General features: G+C 40.8%; 1 protein-coding gene across 2 annotated transcripts in view; it reads right to left on the bottom strand.

Annotated features, from left to right (window-relative positions):
• Positions 1-15142, bottom strand: part of LOC120032658 (carbohydrate-responsive element-binding protein) — a 41645-nt gene that overhangs the window by 13302 nt on the left and 13201 nt on the right. The window contains exons 4-7 of one of the 2 annotated variants that reach the window (XM_038978851.1): positions 14900-14989; positions 14742-14783; positions 3839-4013; positions 3371-3451 (exon numbers count right to left, since the gene is read on the bottom strand). In XM_038978851.1, coding sequence (XP_038834779.1) covers positions 3371-3451; positions 3839-4013; positions 14742-14783; positions 14900-14989 — 388 coding nt within the window. The remainder of the gene's footprint in view (positions 1-3370; positions 3452-3838; positions 4014-14741; positions 14784-14899; positions 14990-15142) is intronic. The other variant, XM_038978860.1, reaches the window with a different exon arrangement.

Below are 15142 nucleotides of genomic sequence, written 5' to 3'. Positions count from 1 at the left end.
GAACCTTCAAGAAGGTTGAAGAAGACACTGTATCAGTGGGCAACCCTACTCTAACAACTGAGGATCATACACACTCACACCAACCTGGTATGATAAACAACCTGAGATCAGTGACCAGCGGCGTAGCTTTGTTTCCTTCCGTCTCAGTCACATCATGGCTTTGGTGTATGTTGTGACACAGTCACATGGAGGGATGGGAAGGGAGTCTCTATTTGTGTGTCCATTAGTTAAACACATGGGCCCTGACAAGCACCCTGCCACCCTGCTGACCCTGGTGACGGAGGCAGAAAGCTGATCCCAAAGGACCCTACTGCCAAAGGACCCTGGTACTGGCAAGGCCATAAGAACAGACCAGGAGGAACATGCACATGCCAATACCCCTGACAACCCACTCACACACACAGTACAGGGGACTACAGTACCGGTATGTAGAGGGACGAAATGCAGCACTGACAAATATATAATTATCAAATCAATATGGCAGTCCAGGGCATATTACTATCCTAGGAAGTGATCAAACTGAGAGTTGCAACAATGCAATAAAGAGTTCCTGTAATAAACAATGTTATCCTCTACTCAAACCACCGGAGAAAAAAATAAATCATACTACCTTCCAATATCTCCATCTCTTCATTCCTCTATTGTCTATCCCTCCATCCTTTTATCCCTCTGTCTCTATCCCTTGATCCCGCTGGGCCCCTTTGCCACGTGTTGCGGTTAACCACATGCGCTTCCACTTCCCTACTCTACTGTGTCTCAACCCAGCCTCTGACCTCCTGCTCACTCCGGACATGGCATAAACACGACACAGAACAGAGAGCCCAGCCCAGGGGTGCCACTCACAGAGGAATCCTTAACTCAATAATATAATAATACATGCCAAAATATTCATTTTCATTTGGGTGGCCCCAGCTGCATATTTAGAAGAGAAGCCCTAAATATAAATCGATTAAAGATGCATACCTGGCCATCTGCTTAACAGAGTCATTTTGGCTATATGCAGTGATTCTGTATGTGAAAAACTATTCTTGTAGCTCTAACTCTCTTCGACAGAGTACATAAGTTTAATCTATATATAGGTAAAGACACTGATAAAGTAGCATTTATAACTTTTTATCAGGAGCTTCAATCGTTTCTGGTCACCACATCTGTCCATCAGATTTCCCTACACATATAGTAACCCACAGGGCACAAACTGTTTAAATGAACATTGCTTCAACGTAATCTGCCAACATATTGTGGCGTGGAATCTACGTGGAAAATACATTGATTTGAAAAAAGTAGTCAATGTAAACTGCTGTTTTGAAGGTGACATGTCAATCACAGGATTGTCATCATGGTAACCAATTTTCAACATAGACAAACCATCCATAAAATATGTTGAATTTGTGCCTTTGAAACAACGTGAGATCCAGTATCAGAAAAAAAACTATAGGATTGGCATCACCTCTTACTGGAGAGTTGATCTATCTACAGCTATACATTTGGTCTCCCATCCAGGGCTCCTGAGTGGCACAGCGGTCTAAGGCACTGCATCTCAGTGCAAGAGGCGTCACTACAGTCCCTGGTTTGATTCTAGGCTGTATCACATCCGGCCGTGATTGGGAGTCCCATAGGGAGGTGCACAATTGGCCCAGCGTCGTCCGGGTTTGGCCGGGGTAGGCCGTCATTGTAAATAAGAATTTGTTCTTAACTGACTTGCCTAGTTAAATAAAGGTTAAATAAATAAATATTAAAAACCAAGCCCAGCCATGCTTAGAATTGATATTTGTCACTGACTACTACCAATGTGCTGTCATGAAAATGATTAATGAGGGATCTTTTACTAACTAAAATAGATTCACTGTTGCTGTCGAAGTCATTCCAAAGGATAGGTTTAACAGAGCAAATTTAATGTAACCATACCAAGTCATATCAAGAGCTTGGGACTTTAAGTTTATATCTGCAAAAAGATGACTCTGAGATAATTGACTTTAAAGTTCCGAACCCTCATTGGTTTAAATGGTGTACGCAATTTTTATATTGTACTCTTTTGAACTTAACAACATGAATTGGAGGTACTTAGAGTACTATGTAGGTGGAGAACATTGAATAGAACAAGGCTATGTCAATAACTCAATTTTGACAAAAATGCAGATACAACCTTATAGTCCCAAGCTTTCGATATATCACTATATATACAAAAGCATGTAGACACTCCTTAAACTTAGTGGATTCGGTTGTTTCAGCCACACCCATTGCTGACAGGTGTATAAAATCGAGCGCACAGCCACGCAATCTCCATAGACAAACATTGGCAGTAGAGTGGCCTTACTGAAGAGCTCAGTGACTTTCAATGTGGCGTCGTCATAGGATGCCACCTTTCCAGCAAGTCAGTTCGTCAAATGTATGCCCTGCTAGAGCTGCCCCGGTCAACTGTAAGTCCTGTTATTGTGAAGTGGAAACGTCTAGGAGCAACAACAGCTCAGATGAAGTGGTAGACACACAAGCTCACAGCACGGGACCGCCGAGTGCTGAAGCGCACAGAGAATCTTTCCTCTGGTGCAACACTCACTATCGAATTCTAAACTGCCTCTGGAAGCAACGTCAGCACAAGAACTGTTCATCGGGAGTTTCCATGGCCGAGCACATAAGCCTCAGATCGCAATGCCAAGCGTCGGCTGGAGAGGTATAAAGAGGTATAAAGCTCGCCACCATTGGACTGTGGAGGAGTGGAAATGCGTCCTCTTGTGTGATGGATCACACTTCACCATCTGGCAGTCCGACGGACGTATCTGGGTTTGGCGGATGCCAAGTGAACACTACCTGCCCCAATGTATAGTGCCAACTGTAACATTTGGTGGAGGAGGAATAATGGTCTGGGGCTGTTTTTCATGTTTTGGGCTAGGCCCCTTAGTTCCCATTAAGGGAAATCTTAACACTACAGCATACAATGACATTCTAGACGATTCTGTGTTTCCAACTTTGTGGCAACAGTTTGGGGAAGGCCCTTTCCTGTTTCAGCATGACAATGCTCCTGTGCACAAAGCGAGGTCCATACAGAAATGGTTTGTCGAGATAGATGTGAAAGAACTTGACTGGTCTGCACAGAGCCCTGACCTCAACCGCATCGAACTCCTCTGGAATGAATTGGAACGCTGACTGCGAGCCAGGCCTATAATCGCCCAACATCAGTGCTTGACCTCACTAATGCTCCACAGCAATGTTCCAACATGTAGTGGAAAGCCTTCCCAAAAGAGTGGAGGCTGTTATAGCTGACTTTAAGAGATCGGAGAAGACATGAAAAAAACATCTGAGCCAGCCAGGAACAGATCAGGTAGACCTGATAGTTTGTAAACCGCTAGAGAAATCCAGTCCACACACACAATACCTGGGATATCCATGAAGTCGTCTAGATTGGGCTGCAGTGGGGTGAGACCTGGCTGGATCATGTCAGCATTGCTGGTGTACGCTGAGGAGGAATGAGGTAGGACACTACTATCACATACAGAAAAACATACCAGAGACAGCGAGACAGTGGGTGTGTGCCTCTGTTTGCATCTTTAGCCTAATTCATTCATTTGAAGTTCCTCATTTGTTGGGCGGTTTCTTTCCTGCATTATTGTCTCACATGACCATAGGTTGGATAAATGGTAAGTGGTGTATTCTGTTATTTTTGTCAATAAAATAAAAAGAAGAAACGTTTTCAATTTCATAAGGATTTGTATCATAGTGTTACAAGTATCATAGACAGGGCTTCTGTAGGGCTTCAGTAGACAGTAAAATGGTTCCTCTAAGTATAATAGACATACTGTAGGTAGATAAGTAAGTAGAATGGACGTTGTGGTGTGGTACTCACTGTTGTGCCGGTCGTTGGCCCACGGGCAGGGCTTCTGGGTCATGGTGAACAGAGTGTCAGAGATGTCGGACAGAAAGCAGTCCAGGTCAAACATGTGGACCTCCTCTGGCATGACCTCAGGCTCCTGGTACATCTGACTGGACCATTTCTCCAGCTCCGCCCTGCAGATCTGACCCTGGACACAGTGGGGTGGGGATAACATGAAGGCTCTGTTCCACCACTAAAATAAATCCTTCCTGCCTCCCTTGAAGAAATCACTGATCTAAAAAGGCTCTATCGCAATTCATCTTTATGCACTTCCTCCCATACTATTTCCTCTCGTCATTCTCAAAACCCTTTGAAGAAGAAGGTCAGAGGGGGGAGCCCTTGGACCTTCTCCTCCAATAGGGTTGAGAAGGAGGCGTAGAGAGGTGCAAGGGAACACGTAAAGATTCGTTGAGATAGAGCTGAAGAATGGACACCCAAATTGAGATTTCAGGACACAAATCACATCTCAAAACCTGGTCCTCACACTAGAGGGCACTACCAACAACACTAAAGCATGTGATAAGGAAAAGGTCTTCACAGATGAGTGCAGGAGTACAGTACAATATTTGACAGGAGTAGATGAAAAAGACTGGCAAACATCACATTAGAATATTGAGTAAGTCCAACAGAAAGTAATTCACAGCGTGTTATGTGAATTTAACCGCTCTAAAACTATGCTAAAATATTTAAATCGGCCAATTCTCTTAATTCTAAACAAATGCAAGAATATGAATATCAACTCAAATCAAAACAGCAAAGGAATGTATCACAGTCCTTATCTGTCCACTAAATGTACTAAACTCAGACAAAAACAACTGAACAATAATGGAACTTCACTTGCCTCCCTCATTGTGTCCAATAATGTCCAATTCAGCTATTCAAGCCCAAAGGTTAAATATAGTTAAAATATTCTTAATCAAGTCCCCCAAGCACATCCAATAATCATATAAATATTCACGATCATCCACAGCTAATCTAGTCTCTGTCTGCTCTCTGTATTTAAAATGCTGTGTTACACCCTCATGTCCTAACCTTTAAATATTCAGTCCCAAACCAGGGGAGACATTTATAGAAAAGCCCTGAATGAGGCGGAAATGACTTTTGATTACGACAAACCCCCTGTTTACACCTTTTAGTTTTTTTCATTCACAGAAAGGGAATTATAGCATAGATGTGCTGTGTGTACGTGCCGGGAACCTGGTTCCATTATTCGTTATTTTTTGTAATTTCTTTATTTTAATGTCTCTCCATATAATGAGAGCAGCAGTCTATTGTCCCTGACCTAATTCTGTCAGTCACACATTCACGTGCAGACGGACAGACATAAAGAGAGACCCCCGCCCCTCTGCAGACACACGGACGCAATGAACCTCAGTGAAAATACAGAAGAAATACTAACTATCCTATTCTGTCACTTCTACCTGTTTTATTCAGTTATTCTTTCTTTTTTGCCTCCACATTCCTTCTACTTTATCACAATAATAATAGCAATATTTAGTCTATGTCAATTGTGATAATGCCCTAATATTAAGCCAATAATTAACCCCTTACATTCGTGGAAATTGGCCTATATGGATAGGGCCACATTTAAATGTTTCTAACAGAACAACTATGTGCTTTTTAAATTTACTGTACTTTTCACAGAATTTGTCAATAACAAAATCTGAAAATACTCTGGATACATCCAGTTACATAGTAAGAATATTCATAGACATTTTTGATTAGGTGCACGATAAGAAAAAATTATTAGAAGGGTTTGAGTGAGAGGTCTAATTGATGTCACAAGGTGGCCACACACCTTTCCAAACTGTGCACGTTGACATCCGCAAACCGCTCACCCACACGACGCCATACATGCTGTCTGCCATCTGTACAGTTGAAACCGGGATTCATCCATGAAGAACACACTTCTCCAGCGAAGGTGAGCATTTGCCCACTGAAGTCGGTTACGACCCAGAACTGCAGTCAGGTCAAAACCCTGGTGAGGATGCACGCAAACGAGCTTCCCTGAGACGGTTTCGGACAGTTTGTGCAGAAATTCTTCGGTTGTGCAAACCCAAAGTTTCATCAGTTGTCCGGGTGGCTGGTCTCAGACAATCTCGCAGGTGAAGAAGCCTGATGTGGAGGTCCTAGGCTAGCGTGGTTACACGTGATCTGTGGTTTTGAGGCCGGTTGGACGTACTGCCAAATTCTCGAAAACGAAGCTGGAGGTGGCTTATGGTAGAGAAATGAACATTCAGTTCTCTGGCAACAGCTTTGGTGTACATTCCTGCCGTCAGTATGCCAATTGCATGCTCCCTCAAAACTTGAGACATCTGTGGCATTGTGTTGTGTGAGAAAACTGCACATTTTAGAGTGGCCTTTTATTGTCTCCAGCACAAGGCGCACCTGTGTAGTAATCATGCTGTTTAATCAGCTTCTTGATATGCCACACCTGTCAGGTGGATGGATTATCTTGGCAAAGGAGAAATGCTCACTAACAGGGAAGTAAACAAATGTTTGCACAACATTTGAGAGAAATAAGCTTTTTGTGTGTATGGAAAATTTCTGGCCTCTTTTATTTCAGCTTATGAAACATGGGACCAACACATTATAAGTTCCGTTTATATTTTTGTTCAGTGTAAATTTCAATGCACTTTACTGACTCAATGAAATAGCTTTCAACTATCATACAATTACTATTGTTGTTTACGCAATCCAAAAACATTATAAATCACAATCTGGGTCAGGTGGTCAATATTTGAACGTTTATTCTATTGCCAACATGGCTAGCTAGGTAAGTTATAAAATATGATCTTAAAGTGTTAGGATTTCAAAAGGCATTTCAGACAAACAGATTGTAATTTTGGTGCAAATGGAATGGAGTCAACCCGCTAAGCATTTACCGTCAGGCGACGTCTTTTGTACGTATTTTTTAGATGGGGTCTGGACAGGCCTTGATTTCAACGTCCACGGACGTAGGTTTTTGGTCCGATTCTGACCAAATCAGAAAGAATCATAGAAGGTCTTGATTTCAATTTCCACAGACGTCTGGTCCAGACCGGCCTATATTTGGGCCAAACAGACGTATATAATTGGTTCAGATTTGACCCGGGCCGGCCTTAACTTAAACGTCCACAGACGTCCGGTCCCGACCGGCCTATATCTGGCCCAAACATAGACGTTCAGAATATGACCGGACCAAATCTGAACCAATCATGGACATCTACGTTTCACCAAACTTCACCAAATCTATGCAAACTGGTATTGCTCCTAAAGATTTGAAAATTGCTAAAGTTATTCCCCTCTATAAATCTGGGGATCCAAGATGTTTTACAAATGTTCTCCCAATATCTGTAATACCATGTTTTTCTAAAATCCTAGAAAAATTCATGTATAAAAGAATGTTGAAACATTTAAATCAACACTGTATTCTTTATGAGCACCAATATGATTTTCGTAAAAACTACTCCACAGATATGGCTATTTTGCAATTTGTGGATATAATCTTTATAGCCCTTAACAACAATGAATACGCTCTTGGCATCTTTTTTGATTTATCCAAAGCGTTTGACACGGTGAATCATTAAATATTACTTTCTAAATTGCATTATTACGGTTTTCATGATTATACATATAATTGGTTATATAGTTATGTTTATGATAGAGAACAATGTGTCTATGCAATTGGCTGGCTGTGCATCTACCAGGGCCAAGATATCCTGTGATGTGCCACAGGGTTGGATAATTGTGACCTTTGTTATTCCTAATCTATATCAATGACCTTGCTGCTGTGTCTTCTACTGTACTTCCCATTCTCTTTGCTGATGATACCAATTTGATTCTTATCACACAATCATTTTGATTCACTAATTCATGAAGCCAACTCAGGTATGGCAACATTTTCTGAATGGTTCCAGATAAACAAATGATCTTTAAATGTAAAAAAAATCTAACTTTATTGTATTCACTAGTAAGGATAAGAAATATTGTTAAAAAAAAGAGCCAGAATCTCAATCATCACCAATAAACTAGAATGGTCCAAACACCCCAAGACAGTTGTGAAGAGGGCACAACAAAGCCTATTCCCCCCCAGGAGACTAAAACGATTTGGCATGGGTCCTCAGATCCTCAAAAGGTTCTACAGCTGCAACATCGAGAGCATCCTGACTGGTTGCATCACTGCCTGGTACGGCAACTGCTCGGCCTCTGACCGCAAGGCACTACAGAGGGTAGTGCGTACGGCCCAGTACATCACTGGGGCTAAGCTGCCTGCCATCCAGGACCTCTACACCAGTCGGTGTCAGAGGAAGGCCCTAAAAATTGTCAAAGATCCCAGCCACCCCAATCATAGACTGTTCTCTCTACTACCGCATGGCAAGCGGTACCGGACAGCGCCAAGTCTCGGACCAAAAGGCTTCACAACAGCTTTTACGCCAAACCATAAGACTCCTGAACAGGTAATCAAATGGCTATCCAGACTTTTTGCATTGTCCCACCCCAACCCCTCTTTTACGCTGCTGCTACTCTCTGTTTATCATATATGCATAGTCACTTTAACTATACATTCATGTACATGCTACCTCAATTAGCCCGACTAACCGGTGCCTGTATATAGCCTCGCTACTGTTATAGCCTCGCTACTGTATATAGCCTCGCTACTGTTATAGCCTTGCTACTGTTATAGCCTCGCTACTGTTATTTTTCACTTACTTTTTACTGTTGTTTTTTATTTCTTTACTTATCTATTGTTCACCTAATACCTATTTTTTACTCAATTGCACTGTTGGTTAGGGCCTTGCACTGTTGGTTAGGGTAAGCATTTCACTGTAAGGTCTACTACACCTGTTGTATTTGGCGCACATGACAAATAAACTTTGATTTGATTTGATTTGGAATTGGTCAGAATGAAATGGAACAAGTCACATCCACTAGATTCCTTCGAATTGATGAAAAGTTATCCTGGAAAGATCATGTTCAATTTGTCTTTAGCAAAGTAATGAAATCTGTTGGTATCATCAAAAAGATTTGTGGTTTGGTTCATCAGGCTTAACTTCCTAACTCTATACTATAGCTTAATTTACCCATATCTCATTTACTGTAATATTGTTTGGGCCAGTACACAACTACTCATACCTCCCAGACTGTTTACCTAAACCCTTCAATGGATTATTCCAGGTTAATTCTGAAATCCATCTATAGAACACAAGACACCGCGATAACCTTCACCCTCCCCACTGCCGCACCTCACATAGTCAATTCTCTATCAGATAGAGAGGTACCATACTCTGGAATAATTTTCTTAATCTTACCAAAACTTCATCATCCCTCAATAACTTCCAAGTGAAGACTGGGGGTCAGTCTGATGAACCAAACTACCAATAATCCCCATGTAGCCTAACTCTCACACTCTCACACACACATACATAATCAAACATGTTTTTTCTTGTATACTGAGTATATCATGTACAATTATAATTAATATGCTTTGTTTAACTGATTGAACAAACTTTTTTTTGGTACTTATTTGTGGTGTGGTTTTCATATCAGCGCTTTTGGGCTTCCAACCTCACCTGCACACCGTTTTTACCAGTTTTTTGTCCGTTCTGTTTAGTCTTTCACTTCTTTTCTTTGGTGCGAATAAATAAACCCCCAAAAACAGACCTACAAAACTTTGACAGCACAGTACAGTACAGCACAGCAGAGTACAGTACATTACAGTAGAGCACACTAGAGTCCCATAAAGTATAAAGTAGTGTACTGTATTGTACCCTACTTTAATGTACTCTACTCTACTAAACTAAACTGTACTGTACTCTACTGTACTGAATTAAACTACTGTAGTGTACTGTACTGTACTCTACTGCATTAAACTATACGTAATGTACTCTACTGTACTTAACTGTAATGAATTAAACTCTACTGTAATATACCATACTGTAATGTACTCCACTGAAAAAACTACTGTCCTGTACCGTACCATACCGTATTCTATTGTACTGTACTGTACTTTACTCTTCTGTGTTCTATTGTGCTCTACTGTACTAAACTGTGCCGTACTGTACTGTGATGTTCAAACTTGTGAAACATAGCCTAGATGTCTATGATTCGTTAAGATTTGGATCTGGTCCTCAATGACCAAATGTGTACTTGTTTGGGGGCGGAGCTCATTAGAATAATAACTAGTATGCCTTGCAAAAGTCTTGTTTTTTACAATTACATTTTGGTCATTCAGCAGACGCTCTTATCCAGAGTGACTTACAGTTAGTGTATTCACCTAAGGTAGATAAACAACAACATATCACAGTCATAGCAAGAAAAATAATATGTAATCGTTACTCAGAATCTTATTCTAGTTGAAGTGTTTTTTTTCCTTTTTTCCTATGTATTAGACTACTTTGAACATCATCATTCAGATTTAAAGCTTTTAAAAAGCTTACTTAATTGCATGTGATTTATGGGAGCAATAATACATATTTTGTTGCGATCTACATTTGGCTCCTCTTTCCCTTTAAGAGGTGTGGAAAAGTATTATTGTGGTATAATGCTTACCTAATTGATAATGTATATCAGTTGAAATTTGTCCATAGAATCAATGACTGAAAAACACGCATTTTCATCGTAAGGAAAATAAGTATTTTCAATGCCCGGAAAAAATATATTTTCAACGTCCAGGAAATACGTATTTTGTATTTGTGAAGTCCGTATAAGATGTGTTTTTATCGTCCGTATAAGATGTACTTTCGACGTCCAAAAAATATGTCTTTTAACCTTTCACTTGATGTCAACTTCTGGAAAAGGCATCTAAAAGACGTCTTTTCAATGTAATTTCACTAACTGAATGATAACACATTTCATCCTTGTAACTGTGGATCAAACATAGCGATCATAAACATTGATACTATAAATTACGTGAGGTTTAAAATATGAAGTACACATTTGGACTCATGGGTGTGTGGTTTGCTTGTATGACATCAATGCAGTATTTATTATAATCCTCAACATCTCATCTTTCAAAATACATAGAGTCATCTTAAGGTACAGCAGTTCCCTCACTTAGACAACAACAAATGTGCAAAAGTAGCCCAAATAGCAGGAGGAATGGGGGCATCCTCTAGTCAAAACCTATACAGTGCTGTTAAATGGAGAACCTGTGCTCTGACATAATATAGCATGTTACTGTACAGCCACTGGTTTCCAATGTAGGTGCTAATCAATGAAAAAATCTGAAATGTTCAAGCAGTATATGGGATGATGGACTGCGAGTGGAAAGGGCTACTGAACTAAACAAAAAGAACCCTACATAAGCCATATACGCAACTGACCACAATTCTAGCTTAAGTCAAGACAAGATAAACTACAAAAGTTGTGTGAATGTTGTGAGCTGATAGCAGGTGCTTTCGCTCTTGTCAAGTGAACTTTGGCCTCAGTGAGGTTTGTCGGCTTGTGTTCCTTTGAACCACAGTCAGTCCTGAAATGCTCTGCCCTGTATACACAGTTTTATCTCTCTATCCTTCTAGTACAGCACAGTCCCAGACAACACAGAGTTCTACACACAATCAAACATTATCTCTGGTGCTCACAAACCTGATCAGGTATTACAAGGACCTGCAGAACCTTCGACACAGTAAACAATGACTTAACTGACTTCTGACTTCCCATGCAATGTATAGACTTCACAATGCAATACATTTGCACTTCAGATGGGTACATATAGTTGAAGTCAGAAGTTTACATACACCTTAGCCTAATACATTTAAACTCAGTTTTTCACAATTCCAATTCCATTTAATCCTAGTAAAAATTCCCTGTTTTAGGCCAGGTAGGATCACCACTTTATTTTAAGAATGTGAAATGTCAGCATAATAGTAGAGAGAATTATTTATTTCAGTTTTTATTTCTCTCATCACATTCCCAGTTGGTCAGAAGTTCACATACAATCAATTATTATTTGGTAGCATTGCCTTTAAATTGTTTAACTTGGGTCAAACATTTTGGGTAGCCTTCCACAAGCTTCCCACAGTAAGCTCCTGACAGAGCTGGTGTAACTGAGTCAGGTTTGTAGGCCTCCTTGCTCGCACACGCTTTTTCAGTTCTACCCACACATTTTCTATGGGATTGAGGTCAGGGCTTTGTGATGGCCACACCAATACCTTGACTTTGTTGTCCTTAAGCCAATTTGCCACAACTTTGGAAGTATGCTTTGGGTCATTGTCCATTTGGAAGACCCATTTGCAACCAAGCTTTTACTTCCTGACTGATGTCTTGAGATGTTGCTTCAATATATCCACATAATTTTCCTGCCTCATGATGCCATCTATTTTGTGAAGTGCACCAGTCCCACCTGCAGCAAAGCACGCCCACAACATGATGCTGCCATCCCCGCGCTTCAGTTGGGATGATGTTCTTCGGCTTGCAAGCGACCCCCTTTTTCCTCCAAACATAACGATGGTCATTATGGCCAAACAGTTATATTTTTGTTACATCAGACCAGAGGACATTTCTCCAAAAAGTACGATCTTTGTCCCCATGTGCAGTTGCAAACCGTAGTCTGGCTTTTTTATGGCGGTTATGGAGCAGTGGCTTCTTCCTTGCTGAGCGGCCTTTCAGGTTATGTCAATATAGGACTTGTTTTACTGTGGATATAGATACTTTTGTACCTGTTTCCTCCAGCATCTTCACAAGGTCCTTTGCTGTTGTTCTAGGATTGATTTGCACTTTTCGCACCAAAGTACGTTCAACTCTAGGAGACAGAACGCGTCTCCTTCCTGAGCGGTATGACAGCTGCGTCGTCCCATGGTGTTTATACTTGCGTACTATTGTTTGTATAAATGAACGTGTTACCTTCAGGCGTTTGGAAATTGCTCCCAAGGATGAACCAGGTCTACAATTTTCTTTCTGAGGTCTTGGCTGATTTCTTTTGATTTTCCCATGATGTCAAGCAAAGAGGCATTGAGTTTGAAGGTAGGCCTTGAAATACATCCACAGGTACACCTCCAATTGACTCAAAGATGTCAATTAGCCTATCAGAAGCTTCTAAAGCCATGACATCATTTTCTGGAATTTTCCAAGCTGTTTAAAGGCACAGTCAACTTAGTGTATGTGAACTTCTGACCCACTGGAATTGTGACACAGTGAATTATATGTGAAATAATCTGTCTATAAACAATTGTTGGAAAAATTACTTGTGTCATGCACAAAGTAGATGTCCTAACCGACTTGCCAAAACTATAGTTTGTTAAAAAGAAATTTGTGGAGTGGTTGAAAAACGAGTTTTAATGACTCCAACCCAAGTGTATGTAAACTTCCAACTTCAACTGTACACTCTCAGAAAAGAAAGTGCTACCTAGAACCATAAAAGGTTCATCAATTGTCCCCATAGTAAACCCTCTGAAAATAACTATTTTAGGCTCCAAGAGGAATCCTTAAACCAATGTGAGGTTCTACGTGGAACCCTTTCACCACTAAATGGTTCTAGGTAGAAATGTTTTCACCACCAAAGGGTTCTAACTGGAACCAAAAAGGGTTCTCCTATGGGGATAAATGAAGAACACTTTTTTTTTAAAGAGTGTAGTAAGTAAAATGGAGGTGAAAAGTAGGAGGTGCAGGAAAGGATGGGGAAGATGAATAAGGAGATAGAGTGACAGAATGGTTGGGAGACAACACAGGAGCATAGGGGAAACCTGACCATGTACTGCATAATGCAGAGTGGGTGTGGGACTTCACCTGACCATGTATTTTGCACACAGAGTGGGTTTAGGGTTTTGTGGGTTGAGAGGACACACGTGTGCCCATGTGAGTCATTAATAAGGTACATATCCAGCATCTCTCCCCTCTCCATCCCTCAACCTCTTTCTTTCCTCCCAATGCTTCTCTTCCTAAACAAATGGCGCAGCGGTCTAAGGCACTGCATCTCAGTGTTAGAGTCATCACTACAGACCCTTGTTTGATTCCAAGCTGTATCACAACTGACTGTAATTGGGAGTCCCATAGGGCGGCACACAATTGGCCCAGCATCGTCCGGGTTAGGGTTTGGCCTGGGTCGGCCGTCATTGTAAATAAGAATTTGTTCTGAACTGACTTGCCTAGTTGAATAAAGGTTAAATACAAAAAAGAACAAAAAATAAACCACATCCTCTTCCCAATATGGCTCAGTTGTTTTTGCGCCAGAGTGACACCGACGTCACAAACTCACGTTCACACATCCAGTAGAACAACAAAGACCTTACATTTCCCCCTGCTTCACAATGCAACCCATCACCAAGTGGGTCAGATTTGATTAAATTACATATTAAAGTCTGAAGCCACATCCTTGGTGAAAGACAGGCAGAGCAGAGAAATAGAGAGATTGGGTGGGGGTATAGAGAGAGAGATTAGAGGTATTGTCACAGAAGGCAATACAAACTTGATCACCAATGTCGGCCTGTGACGCATGTACTTTTGCATGTTTTCTATTTTTCCTTTTTCTGCCTCCCCTCTGTTTTCTTCTCTGACTGACCAAGGCCGGAAGAATCTGAATGGAATCTATTAATAGACAGTGGTAGGACTTTGACAAACATATGGTGAGCTCCAAACCTACTAAAGTAAACACAATACACCTGGGTCATTAATCCGCTCGGTCAATATCACACAGCCACGCACACACTCGCGCATGCATGCACGTTTGGCTAAACGTAATGGCATAAACGGTCAGCTGTCAGACAATGGTCAGTTCTCATACTTGACCAAACATATATAATTATTGAGATATGGAAACTCTCCTCACACATGTTTTCAATGTTTGACTAAGGAGTGCACATACTGGCATGGCCTGTTCCAAAAATTTTGGGAAATTAAAACCTGTTCCAAAAAGAGGGAAATTATAAGTAGAGTTGAATTATTAAAGTCTTTATCTTACCTTCTGTAGCATTGACAAAAGGCCATCTTTGTTTTTCTGAAGCTTCAATGGATGAAGAAGAAACGGAATTTAGTACAATTGGAATGACATGAAAACAACGTATAACAAAAGGTCATAATGCAAAAGGATCCTTATCTATGTCCAAAATAAGCACTCACCCTCTTCTTGTAGTAGATCCTCCACTTGTGGTATTCTTTGATCACTACCTCGATCCTACGCTTCCAGTAGCTGCCTTCTAGAACTATAGCCTTACAAGAGAAAACAAAAAACATAGGAGTTAATAGGAGTTGATTATAAATGGGTATTTCCTATTCCCTACATAGTGCACTACATTTGACAAGAGCCTTATAGGCCCTCCTCAAAAGCAGTGCACTATATCGGCTACTTCCTCACTAGGCCTT

The sequence above is a fragment of the Salvelinus namaycush genome, chromosome 3 (assembly GCF_016432855.1).
Source record: "Salvelinus namaycush isolate Seneca chromosome 3, SaNama_1.0, whole genome shotgun sequence".
Lineage (NCBI taxonomy): Eukaryota > Metazoa > Chordata > Actinopteri > Salmoniformes > Salmonidae > Salvelinus > Salvelinus namaycush.
The sequence above is the reverse complement of the archived record's forward strand: the minus strand, read 5'-3'. Positions and strand labels throughout refer to the sequence as shown.